This window comes from Verruconis gallopava, assembly GCF_000836295.1.
Source record: "Verruconis gallopava strain CBS 43764 unplaced genomic scaffold supercont1.44, whole genome shotgun sequence".
In the NCBI taxonomy this organism is placed as follows: domain Eukaryota; kingdom Fungi; phylum Ascomycota; class Dothideomycetes; order Venturiales; family Sympoventuriaceae; genus Verruconis; species Verruconis gallopava.
Window position 1 is genome coordinate 138,919 of NW_015622180.1, and position 18,598 is coordinate 157,516.

At 51.7% G+C, this 18,598-nt stretch overlaps 5 protein-coding genes across 10 annotated transcripts; 3 read left to right on the forward strand and 2 right to left on the reverse strand.

Annotated features, from left to right (window-relative positions):
* Positions 1–315: 315 nt before the first annotated feature.
* PV09_08663 (uncharacterized protein) lies at positions 316–1,670 on the reverse strand (the record flags this gene model as incomplete). Its single annotated transcript, XM_016362594.1, has 2 exons — positions 316–567; positions 619–1,670. 2 exons carry the CDS (start codon positions 1,668–1,670, stop codon positions 492–494), a joined length of 1,128 nt encoding a protein of 375 aa, XP_016209607.1. The 3' UTR covers positions 316–491.
* Positions 1,671–1,988: 318 nt separating this feature from the next.
* PV09_08664 lies at positions 1,989–5,242 on the forward strand. Of its 4 annotated transcripts, XM_016362598.1 has the most exons (7): positions 1,989–2,682; positions 2,735–3,321; positions 3,371–4,068; positions 4,130–4,248; positions 4,303–4,331; positions 4,502–4,579; positions 4,684–5,242. In XM_016362598.1, the coding sequence occupies exons 1-6, from the start codon at positions 2,388–2,390 to the stop codon at positions 4,559–4,561; spliced, it is 1,788 nt and encodes a 595-aa protein (XP_016209611.1). In that variant the 5' UTR covers positions 1,989–2,387; the 3' UTR covers positions 4,562–4,579; positions 4,684–5,242. The 4 variants fall into 4 exon arrangements, with proteins under 4 accessions (XP_016209611.1, XP_016209609.1, XP_016209610.1 ...); XM_016362596.1 differs by having other exon boundaries at positions 4,303–4,579; XM_016362597.1 differs by having other exon boundaries at positions 4,502–5,242.
* Positions 5,243–9,441: 4,199 nt separating this feature from the next.
* On the forward strand, positions 9,442–12,746 carry PV09_08665. 2 transcript variants are annotated; one of them, XM_016362599.1, is made up of 5 exons: positions 9,442–10,226; positions 10,281–10,355; positions 10,464–10,766; positions 10,823–12,022; positions 12,079–12,746. In XM_016362599.1, the coding sequence occupies exons 1-5, from the start codon at positions 10,192–10,194 to the stop codon at positions 12,167–12,169; spliced, it is 1,704 nt and encodes a 567-aa protein (XP_016209612.1). In that variant the 5' UTR covers positions 9,442–10,191; the 3' UTR covers positions 12,170–12,746. The 2 variants fall into 2 exon arrangements, with proteins under 2 accessions (XP_016209612.1, XP_016209613.1); XM_016362600.1 differs by having other exon boundaries at positions 10,823–12,746.
* A 318-nt stretch (positions 12,747–13,064) lies between these two features.
* On the forward strand, positions 13,065–14,897 carry PV09_08666. Of its 2 annotated transcripts, XM_016362602.1 has the most exons (5): positions 13,065–13,159; positions 13,225–13,319; positions 13,382–13,622; positions 13,691–14,485; positions 14,535–14,897. In XM_016362602.1, exons 1-4 carry the CDS (start codon positions 13,124–13,126, stop codon positions 14,231–14,233), a joined length of 915 nt encoding a protein of 304 aa, XP_016209615.1. In that variant the 5' UTR covers positions 13,065–13,123; the 3' UTR covers positions 14,234–14,485; positions 14,535–14,897. The 2 variants fall into 2 exon arrangements, with proteins under 2 accessions (XP_016209615.1, XP_016209614.1); XM_016362601.1 differs by having other exon boundaries at positions 13,691–14,897.
* Positions 14,898–15,879: 982 nt separating this feature from the next.
* Positions 15,880–18,236, reverse strand: PV09_08667 (uncharacterized protein). The gene has a single exon (XM_016362603.1). The coding sequence runs from the start codon at positions 18,163–18,165 to the stop codon at positions 16,225–16,227; it is 1,941 nt and encodes a 646-aa protein (XP_016209616.1). The 5' UTR covers positions 18,166–18,236; the 3' UTR covers positions 15,880–16,224.
* Positions 18,237–18,598: the final 362 nt, after the last annotated feature.

Below are 18,598 nucleotides of genomic sequence, written 5' to 3' on the forward strand. Positions count from 1 at the left end.
ATGCAAACACGCTCGCTTGCCATGACTGCCCTTGCTTCGCAGGCATGCTGGCTCAACAGCTTATACGCCCACGCCTGCTACGACCAACACCTCTCCCCATGGCCGCTCATTTGACCCTGCCTGCAGCTCAGCTGATGCTCGCGAACAACAACGCTCTTATCCTCCGGCTTAACTATAGAGGCCAAGTCTTCTGGATGTAAATGTACATGATGGGCATGTCGATCATGATGATAAGCAGAGAAAGCCTATCCACAACTCTCATCGAGGCACGCTCTGCCTCGACAGGCGAACGCCGTGAATTCACTACAATCAAAGGACAGGGGCACGGCTCGTCCTCACCCTTCGCCGCGCACGGCAAGCTACACGAAGCGCAGATTTACCCATAAGCCTGAGGGAAGGTGCGTTCCAATGAGGGGAATAACCATAGTCTCCTCGTCTCTCCGCGGAAGATTCATGGCAGAGTTGCCAATGTCGCCAACCAGCAGCTCTCCTCACCTGCTTGGATCGAGAGCAGATTCCGTACGATGCTGATACCCACTGTCGGCCAGGGCGGAGCTGTCTGGAGACCTTTCCGGAATTAGCTATCTACAGACCTGGACAGTCGAGAAATGAACCTACCCAGACGAGCCATGGCGAGCTCGCTGTCCCCACGCGTCAATCTCCGCGAACAAAAAAGCCTCGAGGTGCGCCAGCGTGTCAGCGTCACGGTCCCTGCTGACGACGCGATCGATGGCGCCGCCATCCCACGCAAAACCAAACCACAGCAGTGTCCCGATAACTTTGGCAATGTGGACCGCCTTGAGCAGCTCCGGCTTGATCTGTAGCTCTGGGATTTTAGCCAGGAGTGTCGACCAGAAGTGCAAGCGAAGCGTGGGAGCGCCATCGTAGTACGTAAAGCTCACCACTGAATCAGTCATCGAGTCACGACGTTTGCAATCAAAGCCCAGAAGATACTCCAGGCCGTAGAAGGCCATACCGAAGGGCAGAAATTCCGCTTCTGCCCAGTCCACCATGCCCTGAAGCACTCCTGTGTCAGGATGGACCATGATGTTGCTGGGTACAACGTCACCGTGGGTCAGAACCACAGGTAACGTCTCCAGCAGTGGAAGGGAGTCCGATGCCCATCTCGCCACCGCTCTTAAGGCCTCCGATGGCAACTGGCTTGAAAGCTGATCCAGCTTGAACTGAAGTTGCGAGCCTACCCTGCCGCTGCAATAAGACCTGTTTGACTTGTGGTGCCAGCCTCGTGCAAAAAAACGTGCTAGATGACCCACAAGTATTCGTTGTTGCACCATGGTCTCGTCGTCCGTGGTTTTTCTTCGAGGTACAAGGTCGGAAAAGGGCACTCCAGGGACCAGATCCAGCTCGTAAAAGAAAAACGTTTGTTCTCCTTCTTCGGTTGTCAGTGGCATCGTAGCAAGCAGCCTGGTGGCTGGTGCGAGATGTCCGTAGACTCGCGTGGCCTCGTCCGTAATGTCCAAGTTCAAAGAGAACCGTGACTCCCGCGCCTGAATGATTTTTCGCGTCTGCAGTCCAGCATCGGTCGTCACCAGCAAAGCAGTATAACTACATGCGCCTTGCGTATCCAGCTCCAATAGCTGAAAGTCCTCGTAAATAGCTCGCAAGATCTTCTCGACCGCCGCCGACAAAACCAGAGCGATACAATCCATGGTGGCTATGTGAGAGGAAAAGATTTAGTGGTAAACGACGTCGATGGATTCCTCAACATAACAGTCCCAACTGAGAGCATGCGGGGCACGAAATCTGGGGTAGCACGGTCTAGACTAGGTTAAAAGTACGAAAATGCGGCTTTCACAAGCTAACAGATGGAGCTGATAAGCTGCCTATCGTTAGGAATCTGAACAGAAGACTATGCAACATGAATCATGTCCTAGTTCTAACGAAATGCGACGACTTCTTGTGTAGTATGTAAACTCATGTCAATTAAAACGGGGGTCAACGACACCGTTAGACGCATCCGTCAATAGGCACAAGTTGTAACTCTGAGACACGAGTTGGACTCCAATCATACAGGAAGACGCACGGATACAAAACCACGTGACTGGACTGGTCCTTCCACCTAAGTTGGCCAAACAAAGCGCATTGAGATTCGGCAGCAAACGCCCTCCGCATCCGTCAGCAAGAACGCCTGTAGACAAGGCAACAACTTTCCACGGCGAGTTCCATCAGCGACACCTGTCTTGCCGTGCTGTTTGCAGACCAGTAGGTGGACAGCTTGTGCGCCTGGAACATCGCAGATCCGAAGTATTCGTCATCCCTTCTTCCGCCGTGACGGGTCACAAGAACAGGCCCGTGAAATCGAAAGGCCGAGCAACGAGTAGACAACAAGCACTGTCGGCATTGTCAGAATCTTTACTGCTGCCAATATGGCTTCAGCTCAACAGCAGTGGGGAATAACCCCCCCGGTGTCAATGGACTTGCCCACTGAACACGAACTGAAGCTCGACGAACAGATGAGGGAGGAGTTGAAAAGACAGAACAACTTCGAGACAGCAGATGGCCTGGACAAGCGCAAGCGCGTTCTAGCTCATTTCGATGAGATCGCAAAGATGTTTGTCAAGAAGATTGCCAAGGACAAGAACTACCCTCAGTCCGTCCAGGACAACTCCGGCGGACTCGTCACTACGTACGGGAGCTATCGACTCGGCGTTATCAATCCAGGTTCGTGTGTTGCAGCAAGAAATTTGGCCGGCCGCTGACCTTGTCTCCGTAGGCTCTGACATTGATACTCTTCTCGTTGCACCAAAGCACGTTGACCGCGAGGACTTCCTGGCTCAGTTTCCCACCATCTTGAAGAACAATTCGCCAAAAGGGATGGTGCAAGAATGTGTCGTAGTTAGCGAAGCATTTGTGCCCATCATAAAGATTGTATACGACGGCATCGACGTGGATCTCATCTTTGTAGCTTTAAAGCAATCCTCGGTGCCTGACGGCATCGATCTCAAGGACAACAATTTGCTTCGCGGCCTCGACGACACTGATCTGCGCAGCATTAACGGAGTGCGGGTCACAGATGAGATCCTCTCCGTTATACCGCAGCAGAAAGCTTTCAAGACGGCGTTGAGGGCCATCAAGCTGTGGGCACAGCGGCACGCTGTGTACTCAAACATAAGCGGCTTCCCTGGCGGCGTTGCTTGGGCCATGATGGTAGCACGCGTCTGTCAGCTGTATCCTATGGCATGTGGCTCTGTCATAGTTGGTAAAGTGCTCGATCTGATTGCTCGGTGGAATTGGCCGCGACCAATCCAGCTGAAGCAGTATGCAAAGGGCCCTCTTGAGGTCAGAGAATGGAACCCAGCCGTATGTTCGTCTCTTGTGGTATCTTGATTTGGCGCTAATGATGACGAAGCTATATCCCGGCGATCGTCGCCACATCATGCCCGTTATTACGCCTGCATACCCCTCCATGTGCGCGACGAACAACATCACGCCCTCCACCAAAGAAGTCATCATACGGGAACTGAAAGCTGGAGGCGCTATATACAATGACATATACCATGGAAAGAAGACCTGGAAGGCTCTATTTGAAAAGCATACCTTCTTCACGTCAAGCTACAAGTACTATCTGAGCGTCATTGCTATGAGCCGTTGTGAGCCGGCACATCAAGTCTGGTCTGGCCTTGTTCACTCGAAAGTGCGGCGCTTAGTTATGGCAATCGAGAACGCAGACAGCGGTGTGAATATCGCGCATCCATTTCCCGACGGCTTCGATCGCGTGCACAAGTGCAGGACTGAAGAGGAGGTTGATTCGATTCTCCATGGAGACATGAGGTTTCTTACGAAGCTTACAGATGAGGAGATTAAGGCAAGAAATGCCGCAGCGGAGGCGCTTAGCAAGAACAACAAGGATCCGAAAACCGTTCCAGAGGTGCAAGGTGACATTAGGACCATATATACGACCACGTTTTATATTGGTCTAGAGCTCTCAAATACAGGTAACAAAAAACTAGACATCTCCTGGCCGGTCGCCGAGTTCAAAACAATCTGTCTTGACTGGGAGGAGTTGGTGAAAGAAACCATGTCCGTCTGCACAGTACATACACGCAAGTACGTACACCGACTCGTTTTTTTTTTTGTGAATCTGCATCAACTGACGACGCTCTCGAAGCTACGATCTACCGGCCGACGTTTTCAGCGAAGGAGAAAAAAGGCCAGAGAAGCCCAAAAAGAAGAAGGGGACGAAAGGTGCCGCGACTAACGGTTCGAAGACACCGACACCGAATGATGGTACTGCCATCTTCCTGTTTCCTCACGACATCAGATATGCTGACCATATGTTAGTCACGAAGAAGCGAGCGCTCGATGCGGAGGTGCGTTCACGAACAACAGCAGCAGCACTCGATATGCGATGTCATTACAAGGACCTTCCGCCTACAAACGAATGGCTACCAAGTACGGCGGTGCTATCTACAGGAAGGGCACAGTAGACTCGCGAAGCTTGCTGATAAATTTTCGTCGTTCTTGCTAACAGAATCTATAGGGATCAGAAATGAGCGGCGCAAAACGAGTCAGCTCAGTCGCACCTACAGTAGCTGGATGAGCGTGAATCTACCTAAAGGTCTTGTTAATCGAGCTTTCCTTGACGTGCTATACATGCCTCCTCTCCCCTCACCTTCGTATTTGCCCACCCTGCTTGGAGCTGAAGTTCTTACCTCTGTGCAGGTAGCTTACAGATGTCAACGACTCGAACATAGAGGGAGGCAGACAAGACCATGAACATCACCAAAGAAGAAGAAGAAGAAGAAGAAGAACAAGATCGGATTCTTCGAACCGGCTTTACGCCTATAACGTGGTTTATTTCGAAAACTGACGTGGCTGAGGCTTGACGTATTCAATTCGCTCAAGTCTGTAGTCTGGTCTGGGCGTCGCAAGTCATGATGCTGTACATTCCCTACAGGAACGATAGCTCCGCTGTGGCTGAACAAATGACGAAAAGACGACAACGGTTCTGACGGTAACGACAATGCAGCAGTAAAACCACCATCTGCCTACAGTCGACGACTTGGGAGTTGCAGAGTATGCAACCCTCTCCCCCGTCTTTCACCTGTCCTTCGTACGCTGCGTGCTTGACGTGGTGGAGGCGGAGAGCACAATTTCAAGGTCCGAAATGACTGTCCTGCGAGAACACAGGCGGGACACTGTAGAATAGCTAAATGAGCCGTCGAAGCCCACTCAAATAGAAACAAAATAGATGATTGTCAGGATCTACAGATCCCAGAAATCATACGAGTTCCAGCCCCCAAAACCACTTTCAAAAATAGAACTTCACTAGTGCCCCAGATTAAAATGAAAGCGAATCCACAGGAATACACATGCACTGTCTCCTTCGCAAAGGACAGCCCACTATGAAGAAGAGACGTCGCCGCCGCTGCGGGGCATAATGATCATACTACAAGGGTCGAGAAAGCTACCTCAAAATCTTGGCAGGAGCTGTCTGCCCGAGCCGCGATGAGACGACGTGATGCTCGAATCCGCACGATCGCATACGCGCTATAAAAAATGAATCCAAAGCCACGGGCCGAGAATAGTACGTCATGCAGATGATCGCGCATCGTCGCGTCGCCGAATGTGGAGGCCAATCGAGAGGGGAGACACCACCGTAATTTCAGGGCTGCCATCGTCAGAACGCAGGTCAACCGCGCCTTCACGTTGAGACCGCAATGGTTGCGGTCAGCTCAACAAGCAGAGGAAAGCAAACTGCTGCTGGCGAGGATCAGGCCTTCCAAGGGGAATGATGAGTAAGCTTGGACTCGATCAGACTCAGCTCTTTTGCGGAGGGAAATTTTATGCGAAGCAGCTCGTCACGCAAAGCTGATGGCGTCGCAAAAGTCGCTTAACATGACCGCAAAAGCTTGGTACCGTCCACCTTGCCTCACTTCCCGCAACGTCGTTAAAGGGTCAAGCGATAAGCGGTCACCAGATCGTGCGGGAAAGTCTTTTGTCGAGGGTAAAGGTCCATCAGAGAAAAAAAAAATTACTGAGCCGTTGCTCCTGAAGCACCCCAATCCGCTGCATGCTTGCTGCAGACGAGCAGGCCTGCGCTGGTCTCGGCCCAGAAAAGGCTGAAAGCCTGCAGACCGACTTGGTTCGGCTCATGCCGACCTGTCGATAATCAGTTCGGCCTCCCGATCGCTGGCGCAAGCACAGCAAATTTCGGCAAGCCAGTTCAAATCCAGGCCGAGCAAGCAAAGAGACTGGCGGCCCACCGATGGCAAGTGACGGACATGGGAGGGGAGGGGAGGAGGGGGGGGGGGGGGGAGGGAAAGGGGGCCATGGGGCGAGGGCGCATGGCGGCGTGGTGCGTCTCTGGAAGCATGAAGCGAACACCACTGAGGACCGAGGGACGTGGGACGGTGGGAATTGCGAACTATGGGGGGGAGAGGAGACGTGTGTGTGTGCGTGTATGAGTATGTGTGTGCGCGTGTGTGTGTGTGTGCAAATCCAGGTAGCCCTTGCTACTGCAAAGGAAAAAGGCGGGGGTTAAGAGGACATGCCACCGCATTGTGCATCTGCTGGGCTGAATCCCACTACCGGTTCTGCTAAATACAGGTCAAAGAAAAAAAAAAGTCTGCCTCGGCAGTACTAGGGAGCGTGACGCATGGTCGCTTCGTTTCGTTACCTTCGCGCTAAAGCTCTGCTGCTTTGAATGGTCTACGTATTCCTTCTGGCTGTTGGCTGGCGTGCTGAGACCCTGGCCGGCGGGCGCATTAGATCTTCAGGGCTGTTTAGGAATAAGGAATCATCCGTGGTCTGGCCAAACCACAGTTTTGACTCGGCGCGCATTTTTTTGGTAGCAACACTCTTTACCTGAAGAGCATTCGGCTAATCTAACTCGTTGCAACGTAGTAGCGGTCTTTGAAATGGTAGTACTAGCAGCTGTACTAGTCATGACGATACCAATGCTGGCAGCAGTTGTACCAGAAGCACCAGCAGCAGTTTTGGGTCTTCGTTGCCTGAGCATCAAGCAAAGGGTATCTTAGGCTGCACGCCAGAGAAATCACCGTATAGAGGACCAATCGGCTGTGCTTACTACTGGCGTCGACGAAGCTGAGAGAAATGCCATATCAAGAAGCGTCTCTCTCGAAAAGATGCCCAACGACCACGACGCTGCAACTCAGCAAAAGCGACGAGAAGATCGTTCTCCAAAACGCCACCGCCCGTTCTCGAGATGGAGAACCTGTCTCATCACTGTCTTGACAACGATAATGATGATGTTAATAATGATAATAATAACGTCCTTGCGCACGCTCAGGTCAAATATGTCCACCCCCCTGGGGCCCATGCTTGATGACACCACATTGCCCCGCTACTGCATGAGGCGGCCGCACAAAAATAGGTCTGCAGCGGAGGTTCGACAAACGAAGAACACCGAGGAGACACAGAAATCCCATTGTTGCAGAGCGCAACACACGGGTTCGAAGAGTAACGTAAGTAGCGTCCCGTCCGGGGACTCGGTTGCATTGCAGCACATGCAGGTGAAAATCAAAGAGAGAGACGGAAACTAATTGCGTCGACATGGCGCTGCCGGCTCTTGCATGCTCCACAGCCATGTGTGTATACATCCTTTTTCCATTTCCAAAGCACGAAATGCAGCAAACTGTGGCTTTCGCTGCTTAGTCAAGACACCAATGGTCTCCATGGACGCGCGAACAGAGCGGCCGGAGGGACGTGACGAGGTTTGAAGAAAAGCAAAAGTCATGCGCTCTCGCCGACCTGCCAGAAGGGTTAAACGCAGAGGCGCCATGTTTCGCGCTAGACGTCACCGAAGCCCCGATTTTCGCGAAATCAGCCTTACCGTGACGGGATTTTCTCCAGAACCAGGCGCAGAAAACCCTCCAGCAAGGGTGACCGCGGGATGCTAGAGTGCGAGTCCTGTCTTAATCAAGCGGGGACCCACGAGCTCGGATTCACGTCTGGAAGCTAGGACGGTCGGCCTTCCGGATCAAACACTGTAGTGCGGCGCCATTATTGAGGCTCATACAACCGTCAAGCAGCACAATGCCGCCGTGCATGACACTACTACCGTCGCTGCTGCTGCTGCTGCTGCTTGGCCTTCGTCCCGGACAAACGTGAGGAAAAGAAACAAAACCCCGGCGTCCGCAGTGCCGTTTGTCAAATGACTCTTTGCAGGAAGCAGGAGAGCAGAGACCAACGCTGGCAGCGGCAAGCCCAGGACAGGCACAAGTCCACAAAAGAATTGTGGCGGACCAGGGAGCCGGGCAGCGAACATGAACTCGGGTTGCTATCGTACCAACAGGCAGATTTTGTCAGGATGGGATGGGCTGCTGCTGCTGCTGCTACTGCTACTGATGCTTGCTACTGGCGGATGCAATCAATCAAACGTGTAGGTTGCAGAGGTGAGCGGATGACGATGGGGCATCTTTAAACAAAACCCGGATCTGTATACACGTGCATCGCGCGGTGGAAGCGGTCGACGCCGATGTCACGGATGAGCAGCTCTGTCGTTGTCGTACTTCGTGCTGTGGTGCAAAGATGAGCGACAAGGCAGAGAGCATGTCAAACGTACTCACTTACCTACTACCGTCCACAGCTTGTTCATTTTTCTTTCTCGGGGCCAGAGCGATGTGAAAGCGCGCTCAAGGGCGGGATCGGATTGGTCGAGCTTGAACGCTGACTGTGGCTGGGGGGAGTTTGACTAAGAATAGCATTGGCCAAGCCCCCACCATTCTTGTCACTCGATCCAGGCACGTCTTCCAACCACTCCGTTTCTCGCTTCTCCTCGCTGCTCGGGACACACGATCGTGGTGAACGATCCATGACCATGGCCAGCATCGTGTGCCGTCTCCGTGGTGTGAAGAAACGTGTCCGCGTGCCTCAACAGGCCCGGTGGAGGACACGCTCTCCTGCCATCTGGCTCACGTCGCTTCTCCCATGTCCATTGCCGTTCCCCCCTCGGTGCGCCAACTCCTGTAGTATTCCTACCCCGATCGTGGGTTAGAGTCCAGCCAGATGATGACAGCAGCACCTTAGCTGATCTACTCGGGGACCGAGTCTACCAAAGTGATGCGCAGCGCAGCGCAGCAAGCCTCATCAAATCTCTTGCCAACGACCAGTTCAATCCCACCACCACCACCATCGCCCCCGCTTTCTTCGGGTGGCAGAGTGGGCTTCGCACCCTTTCGTTAAAATTCATCATTCTAATAACTATGTGTCGAACTTCGACAGCACTCTTGGCGCCCCAGGGATCTGAGCGTCCTGCACATGCGCCTCTGCAGTGGAGTGGTGCACACAAACTTGCAACGGCCTGCAACCCTATCAGGCAGTTGTTACCTCGAGGATGTCGCACGCGATTGGCCATACTGCCTGGCTGACGAGAAATGAACCGCTGGGCTGGACCGTCAGATGCTGCCAAAGAGATCTAATCAGCGGAGAGTCGGTCATGTCACCGCGGCTTCGTCGGGAGCGGACGGACCATGCGCTGAGGGAGAAAAAGCAGCTTGCTCTGTGGCTATGTCTACACCGTTTTACCATCGTCCTTTTCCGAACGGCGTAAAAAAACTCTCTAACGTCCCTTCTACCCCGACCAGGACCCATTCGTCCTAGCGGCATGCTATTTCAGGCCGGTTCGTTTTCTGATCCATTGTTAGGGCCACTCAAGCCCAAAGAATGACTTCACAGCGAGCAAGCCTCACAGCCTCGTTCCAGCGGAAGTACGCTCCCTGTAACGTCGTCTCGTCGTTTCGCTTTCTCCAGAAACGAACGAAACGTCTCCCTTCCGACACGCAACTTTGTTCTGCTCGGACTGCTTCTACCAGACGGATTACATAGGACCTGTTGGAGCAAGCACTGATTTCGGACTATCCTGCGCCGTACTAGATCGTCGCTCGTCTTTGTAATGCGCACGACTCTTGTCAACGAAGCTGTTGCCTGCTGCAAAATCATCCGTATCCACGACCTACAGGCGCATCGACCCCTCTGCAGATTCAGCCAGGAGCAGTGCAAAGGCCAGCGCGCCCACCGATAAACCGCTAGCCATTCCTAGACTTGCCCATAGCATGTCATAAACACCATTGACCTTTAGACTCTGCCTCTTTCCTCAATCTTTGCTTCTTTGCACACACGCACACACACTCTCTCTCCATCTCTCTCCCTCTCCCTCGCTCTCTCTCTCTCTCTCTTCTCTCTCTCTTTCTATTTCTCACATCAGCAATGGCTGGGCCAGGAGGAGGACCGTCCCGACGAAGGTACGCACAAAGCTCTCGTCCTTATTCACCTGAGCATGAATTTACTCTATTTAGTCATACGAAGTCGAGAAAGGGCTGTAAGACATGTAAGCGAAGGCATATTCGATGCGACGAGACATTTCCACAATGGTAGGGTCTTCACATTTTAAATCTTCGTTTTTTTTCCTTTAACCCTTAAAAGAGAAATACGATAAGCCCCCGAATGAGATGAGCATTGGTATCTGATTTGAAAAACAGTCGCAATTGCACAAAGCATCAGGTCCGCTGTGACTACATGGACAGTCCAGCCCCTGGAGACGCTGGCATGAGTTTGTCCGGTCAAGCGAACGTACTTTGGACACCAGATGTCTCCAGAGCGGTCGATCAGTGGCAGTCCACTGGACAATTTCCTTTTCCGGATCTTCAGATCTACCCTCAACCGCAGTGGCAGTCTCTGGCGAGAGACGACCTACGTCTGATCTACCACCTTTTATCAGTGTGCTCGGAGATGGTGCAGAGCAGAACCTCGAAACTCACTATTTGGACTGAGCTTTTGCCAAGGTAAGCACTTTACGGCTTTGCTCGTAACCAACATCTCTTGCTCACCCGCAAACCAGGTTCATGGGAGTCGCCGCTTCGTACCCGTTTGTGATGCACGCTATTCTCGCATTTTCTGCAAACCACCTCGCTTGGATCTCCCAGTCTGCGGAAACCCGAACGATCGCCTCGGCGCACGGTGCAACAGCCATGAAGGGACTGCACGAGGCTACTTTGTCCTTCTCCAAGAGCAATGCAGACGCTGTTCTTGCATCTTCCTTGCTGCTGAGTTGGCAGTCCACGGATTGGCGGGGCTGGGCCTCGCTTATGCTCAACATCAGAAATCTGCTGAATGAGACACAGAGCTGGCCGGAACAGTCGTCAATAGCGGAACTCATTGAGCAGCAAGGCCTAGCTGGACCGTCGACTTTTGCGAATGAAGCAACCATATTCAGCCCAGAGGGAAGACAGGAACACTTGAACACGCTGCACAAGATCACAGCTGCACTTGTGAAGCTTCAACCGTATCTGGCGACATGTGAGCAGGAGTCGAGATGGATAGATCAACTGGCTGGCTACATCGAACGACTACGTACCTCCAACCCGCCGGTGAATTCAGAAGAACAATTTGCTCAGCTGTACGCCTTACGAAAGTGGCTATTCTGGATGCCAGTGACCTTACTCTCCTCGAAAAAGGGAGACATTTTCACGCTTCTCGTGCTTTCACACTTCTATGCTACCGCCCTAGCCATTGAGCCAATGTTCCCAAACATAGGGGGCCCGTTTCTGGCCAACTTAGCTCTCCCTTCTCTCGAAGAGCTTATCAGAATCATGAATACCGTGCAAACATCAAATAACTTCACATCCATGACACAAGCAGCGGCCATGATGATGGAGTTCCCGAGAGATGTCCTGTCCAATTATCGGGCCCATCGAGATTGGTCCCATGCTCAATCCCCTGGCAGCATGCAACCTCATCCTTACACGATCGATGCACTAAACCTCGATTTGGGTCAACACCTCGCCGAGTTTGGTTACAATCAAAGCCTGAGTCCTGCATTTGCACCTTCGCCACTCCATATGAGTCCACCAAACGTCCTTCCTGGACAAGGATCACGCTCACCGTACCTCGAAGTGCCGCGCACAGGATCGGTGGATATGTTGTATAGTGGTACAGGGAGTAACTATTCGTCACCAATGACTTCTCCAGCGATCTTCAAGCAGGAGGAAGAGAATGTATTCAACTTTGGTATGCCGTTTGGGGGATATAGCAATGGCGGGTTCGTGTTGGCTCCCACCGCGACCATTTTCTAGCAGCTAAGACGAGGGTTTCCAGAGCGGTGCCAACCTTAGTATCAAATGACGATTCGGTGGGCAAAGGCAAAGCTGCCCGTAGCCCAAATCACTCGAACACATACCCCCCCTGAGAAATCAAAACACAAGCTTACGATGGGCTTCACGACAATTTTCGAGCTTCTCACGGGGTCCAAAAAAAAGCCTTGACACTGTCGCCGTCAAACACAACCACTCCGAACTGTATCAGAGAGCGTATATTCACTCAATCTTTATGACGTTACGATCATGACCACAGCTGGACATAACACGCAGTAACCACCCTCGTTTCCTTTTGCAGGATACCCAAAACGTTCCATGTACGATATTCTACTGGCGGATGCAGGAAGTGAGAGTTTTTTTTTCAATTCGCGTTTACGGTTGCATTTCTCTCGTTGCGTTGCTGGGCGGCTGCTCTCAGGGGGCATGCCCAAAAGGAGGTGATGATAGTGTGCATCCGTTTCCAGGTGGATTGGTTTCGCACATGGGGATGAAATTCAACTTAAAAGCGCCCTTCCAACATGTTTTGGCTGCTCGTAGTGTGTTTTTGGCCTGATTAGACCCTTTTCCATCCTCCTCTTCTCCTTTACGGTCAGCTTTACTAGTCTATATTAATAACGAACTCGTTTCTTTTAGAAACAAAATTTAATGGCAAATGCTCGTCGCGCTGTGCCTGCTGTCTGGTGCGAAACGAGTATCAAATGCGTTACTGGGAAACCTTATGTACAAATGAAGATCTTCACTTTGGCACAGATAATCAAGAATAAAAAAAATGTGCGGCACAGATGAGAGTAAGTTTGATAAGCATATTGAATATCCCGGAATAGATCATATCCGCGAGGCCTCGTGCGTTGTGGCATGCCCGGTGATTTCTTTCCTTCACGTACTTGACTCAAGATGTTTCCTTGCTAGCCACTCACGTGATAAAGACCCACTTCCCTACGTCAAGGAGCACCTGGAGCCGACCGAGCTGCGGCAAACACCGTGATAGAAAAGTTTCAACACAACTATACCACGGCGCATGTAAGGATTGGTTTTTCAAGTGGAAGATGTCCGGCGGCTGGAATACGATCGAGTCCGACGCGGTTTGTGCGCCACCGCGTCCAAGATGGCAAGTCGCTGCAGAAGCTAATGATTTTTGCTCTTCCAGGGCGTGTTTACGTATTTGCTCGAAGGCCTTGGAGCCCAATCGGTACAGTTTGAGGAGCTCTTCGCTCTAGATGCGGACTATCTCAAACAGCTCAGGTATCTATGCTTCTCATCCCTCACAACCGTTGCGTCCTGTATGAGTAGTGACCAGGCTGAAGTCCAGTGTATGGTGTCATCTTTCTGTTCAAGTGGTTGTCCGATGGCAAAAACGGCAACGAGCCCTCAGACGGAACCTTCGACGACGACGCAGCAGAGAACATTTTCTTCGCCGCGCAGACGATACAAAACGCATGCGGGACGCAGGCACTGCTGTCGGTGCTGTTAAATCAGGATGACAAGGTCGACATAGGACCTCATCTGCGGAAGTTCAAAGATTTCACGTCCGGTTTCCCAGCAGAAGTATGCCTAAGAACCCCCCCCCCCCGAGGAGCCTGTTGCGCAAATGCAGACATTGACGTGCGACAAAGATTCGTGGAGAGGCGCTCTCCAATTCAGAGCTCATTCGCGAGGTACACAACTCCTTTGCCCGCGCGTCGCCCTTTGTGGACGAAACCCAACGCCTCGCGACCGATGACGACGACGTCTACCATTTCATCGCTTACACGCCCATCAACGGCATCCTCTACGAGCTCGACGGCTTGAATCGAGCCCCAATATCACACGGCCCATGTTCGTTTGAAGACTTTCCTACGAAGGTAGTTCCGGTCATACAGCGACGAATAACACGCTATCCATCTACCGAAATCAGGTTCAATTTGTTGGCGATGAGGAAAGACCCGAGAATAGCGGCGAGGAACATTGGAGACATTGACACACTGAGGAACGAAGAGCGGAAACGGAGCGAGTGGCAGTGGGAGAATGCGCTCAGGCGCCACAACTTTGTAGGCTTCATCGGCGAGCTTGCCAAGGGCGTCGTACGGAACAAACTTCAGGAAGGCGATCAGGCGTACGATGCCTGGGTGGAGGCAGCCAAGGCAAAGACAAAGACTCGGATGATGGAGAGACGGTAGATAATGGACGCTGCCTGACGGCAACACGCATGATTAAGGGTGCTGCAAAAAAGAATTGACGTCCTTCTCGTACGGTAGGTCATTTTCATCATGAAGAGGCAACGACGGCCGCCACTGCTCAGAGTAGAAGATCTCGTAACTCGACTTACCCGGCCCGTCACTCTGGACAGCGTCACACGCAAACGGCAGCTTAGTCAAGTCCAATCAACAAGAGGAAGACAAAATCTGTCATGTCCAAAAACGACCACGCAAGTCGGTGGCACAAATGGCTGAAGGCCGACCGTAGCTAACCGCTTGACAGAAGGTGCTACAAAATGGCTTTCTCCACAGCAGCTATGGGCACGGGCCGGAAGCATCCATGCGACTGGAGTACGTTTGGAAAGGGTAACGCTGCTCCCCGCTCGCTTCTTGTGACATACAAGGACAACCCCCCAAGAAAAATCAGACTTCCCCTATCAATTTTGGTTAGTGCAGCAGGCTCCCTTAAACACCGAGATGAACAACAAATTTTCCAGTAGATGACTGTTCATTAGTCATTGCAATCTTATTGTAGTTGTAGAAAAGTTGAATTAGCACGGTGGGTACCTGTCACGTGCAGCAGGCTTGGAACTAAATAGAAGGCGAGATTCTCAAATGAATGAAAAAGTAAAGCAGAAAAACCCGCAACGCCCAACATCATCAAAGAAGGCGATTTTTTTTTTGTTTTTGAAAACAAAAAGTTTCTGAAAAAAAAACCTAACGCAAAGCCTACGGCAAAGTAAAGGTGGAGCGAAGAAGAGAAGGTCTCAAGTGCCGTGGAGAATCAAAAAAAAGATCAACTACAAACAAAGACGTCGCACTTGCTTTCGGTGTGCCATTTCCTTACGCATCGCTTCAGGCTTGCCGGCCCACTCTTGCAACACAGGATCCGATAAACACGCTTTCCGCGCAACAGCATGCCAGCGAACGCGTGGTCATCTGCTCTCGCTCCCCAAGATGTACTTGCAGAATGCTGTTCACCAGGACTTTGGCCTTGCCAAATGGGGAAACTCTCTAGGGCTGGCCCATGCAAGCTGACGTGCTCGAAAACCCAGAACGTTAGCTGTCGTTTGATCCTAAGGGTTCTTCTTCGATCGAGACAAATCAGCCTATTTGCTCTCCAGGACTGTAGAGAGGAGTCATAGTTTGCGCGAATTTATAAGCCACAGACAGTTTGTTATTATCGATTCCGAGTAGCATGGGTCGAACAAGAAAAGTAAGATGGAGTCTGCCGCTCGCCTCCCAGCCCAAACGTGGCTGCACGGGCAACCGCCAAGTCAATCATCCTGAGAGGCGAACTCTTGAAGATTGTGAGATTATTATTAGGGACTCGGCAGCCACTTTTCGAACTCGAAGCACACGACGATGGCCGCTTGTCTCCTTAGTCACAGGCCAGAACTGGAAAGGGGTACATTTCACGAGCCCAAGCAGTTTCGAGGAGTGAAGGAGTCGATCTCTTCGGGCGGGCTAACCGAATGTCTGCTGACCGGTGTCTGCCTGCAGGGCGCGTGCGCGGTGTGTCAGAATGGCGCGTTCGATGCAGTTCAAAAGCAGACGAAAGATGGGCCGATGGTGGGAACACCGCACAACGGGAGCACATTAGAGGCTTTTGGCAGCGAAGAGACGCACTAGTGTAACATATTGTTTTTTTTTGTTTTTTTAAAGGAGGGTAGGGGCAAGCCGTGAAAGGAGGGTTCGCAAGGGATGTCGGCAGGGACTCCCTGGCTGGCGTGAGGCTGGGCGGTTGCTGGGCTGCTCTCAGCCCTATAAGGTACCCACATCAAGTCCATCCTGCACCAATGCTGGAGCCAAGGCTGCGAGAAGTTCCCGTACAAAGTAAGTCTTGATTTGGCTGTTGGCGCTGGCGATCCTTCTTTGAGGCTATGCAACCCCGATTTCCAATTCCGAGTCAGTTGAACATCTAGTCAAAAGTAACAACACGATTGGCCAATTGGCCTGTTTTCGTTTCATGATCACGGCTCGACTGCTGGACGAGACGTTTCGCGGGGCAGATGTAAACTGCTTCCAGTCTCTTGCAGCTCCGAGGAATGCGAAAGACCTGCTGCGCCTTCCTCGAGGCATGCGAGTTGTGGCTCTACGGACGCAACCACCGAGGCTTTGACCAACGTTTCAGCTGGGATTGACACCTCGATATCAGTCAGTGCCAATGAGGGACTGCTTCTGACCTCTACAGTTGACAATCCCAGCGTGGTCCACGTCAACGACGCTTTATCTCCTTCGAGACGCTTTCCGGCTGACGGCCACGGTCCTGCGCCCGCAAGGATAGTTCTTCCCAGAGGAGCATACGTCGTATTCACGGGTGAAACTACTGCTGCCTGATCAGAGGTTGCGGATCCTAACCGGAGCGAAAGAAATATGACGAGTACTGAAAGTACGCCCAAAGCTATGTTGCGCCGATCTTGAATTAGCAAGATGACGTAGTTGCGTAAAAGCGTGGACAGTGGTATCTCCTGCGTCTCGGTGTGTGTCGTTGGATGGAGAGGGGCCGGTCTGGTCTCCGTGTCCCGAGTACTTCTTTTTCTGGGGGCTATCAACACCTCTTCAACTGGCGAAGGTAGTGCGATAGCGGCTGGTGTTGACGGGGATTCTGATAACTTGATGGCTTCTAGCTCTTGCTCCAGGTCTTTGGCACGTTGCTTGGCTCTTCGCAGCTCATCTACTGCTTCTGCGCGTAGTCTCTCCATATCCTTTAGGTTAAGCTTTAGCTTCTCCAATTCTTCGTCCGCCTTGCGCTGCTGTTCCTGTGCATGCATCATTTTCAAGTCCAGCATCCTTCTCACATCCTCCGGGATCCACGGTTCGATCTCAACGTCGACACGTTCCATCTCCTTGTACGCAGCGCACCATGCGCCGGCCCTCATTAGCCCGTTACTCGCATATACCTTAACCTCCCAGCGTGCGTTTCCTGCGCCGACACCTTTTCCAGGTATGCGAATGGGTCGTTGACAATCTTGGCAACTGTCCTCGATGTCGGAATGTGCCAAACAGCGAAGCGGTCTGTCATTAATTGCCACGACCTGTTTTCGCTCACTCCCAACGCCTGATACACCACTGTCATTCCCACTGTCTGAGTCCGATTCTACATTTACACCAAAGAAATGACCACAGGAGCCAAATCGCGATGCGCATAGGCCCAAGGTCTCCAAAAGGCTTTCCTCTAACAGGTCGAAGTCTTCGCCAGGGTGAGGTATGAGCAAGCCTCTGCTGAGTACAGTTTCTGTAAGCTGTTCCTGTAACATGTACCAATTCTGTAGAACAAAGCTAGGAGCAACCTCTTGTAAGCTTTCGATTGAATAGGGAAGTCCTCGAGATGGCAGCACTGTCACGTGTAAGAGCACGAGTGGTCCACGTGCTGGGCTAGGCTGATGTTGCGTTAGTGGTGTCGCTCGACCACTATTGCGACCTTGCAGACTGATTGAATGCTCATCGTAATCTTGTGAGACATGCGTGTTATGCAAAACGCTGCCGCTTCGGACACTAGATGGGGTACCTCGATGTTGTCTTCTTCCCACGAGAGGACTGGTCATCTTTCCATGCTGCGAGACTTGAAAAGGTTGGGGGCTAGACATTTGCATCGCCCTTACACTCGAGGGAGACCTGAAAACCGGTCTTGTGCCTTTATGAGGCGCGTATGGAGAGATGTCGGACTTATATGGTAAGCTTGGAGGTATCGAAGAAATGCTTGTGAAGGCAGCTGAAGATTTTCGCGTGCCTGATTGCGGTTCTATGCTGGGCAGTATGGAATCCCCCTCGTCACTGGATAGCCCGTTGTCCGCGTCGTACGGCGAAGGGGAAGTGCTCATCCTGTTGTCGTGATCGTTCGTAAAGGGCGTGCTGGAAATTAAGTCGTCGTAAATGGTAAACGGCTGATGTCGCATCCAACGCGAAGTCATTATTGACGTGAATTTATCTTTTCTGGCAATTAGCTACGGTACAATGGTTGAGGGACACGTCAGTGCCTGGCTCATTTGTTCGTGTTCTCATGCGACGTCCCAACTGGCAATGTTTGTTAGCTCATCCGTTGGCACGACAACGGCTAGAGCACGTGATCAACGAGCTGGACTTGCACTCTCATGTATACTCAATAGCCGTGTAGAGCTATTACATCATGACTTACCAAGCTTATTGCCTTTCATATGTAGTTGTATATCAAGCACTAATATTTAGCTGAATGCATAGGTCATTCGTCAATAGAAAGTTCCACGAAAATCGAGCTCATTGGTTGATAGTGAATGGATCTAGAACGCTTTGAGCTTCAAGAATTGAGTGTTATATCTAGCTTTATCCATCTTCATAGGGTGTACTTTGATAAGGTCATTGAAAAGT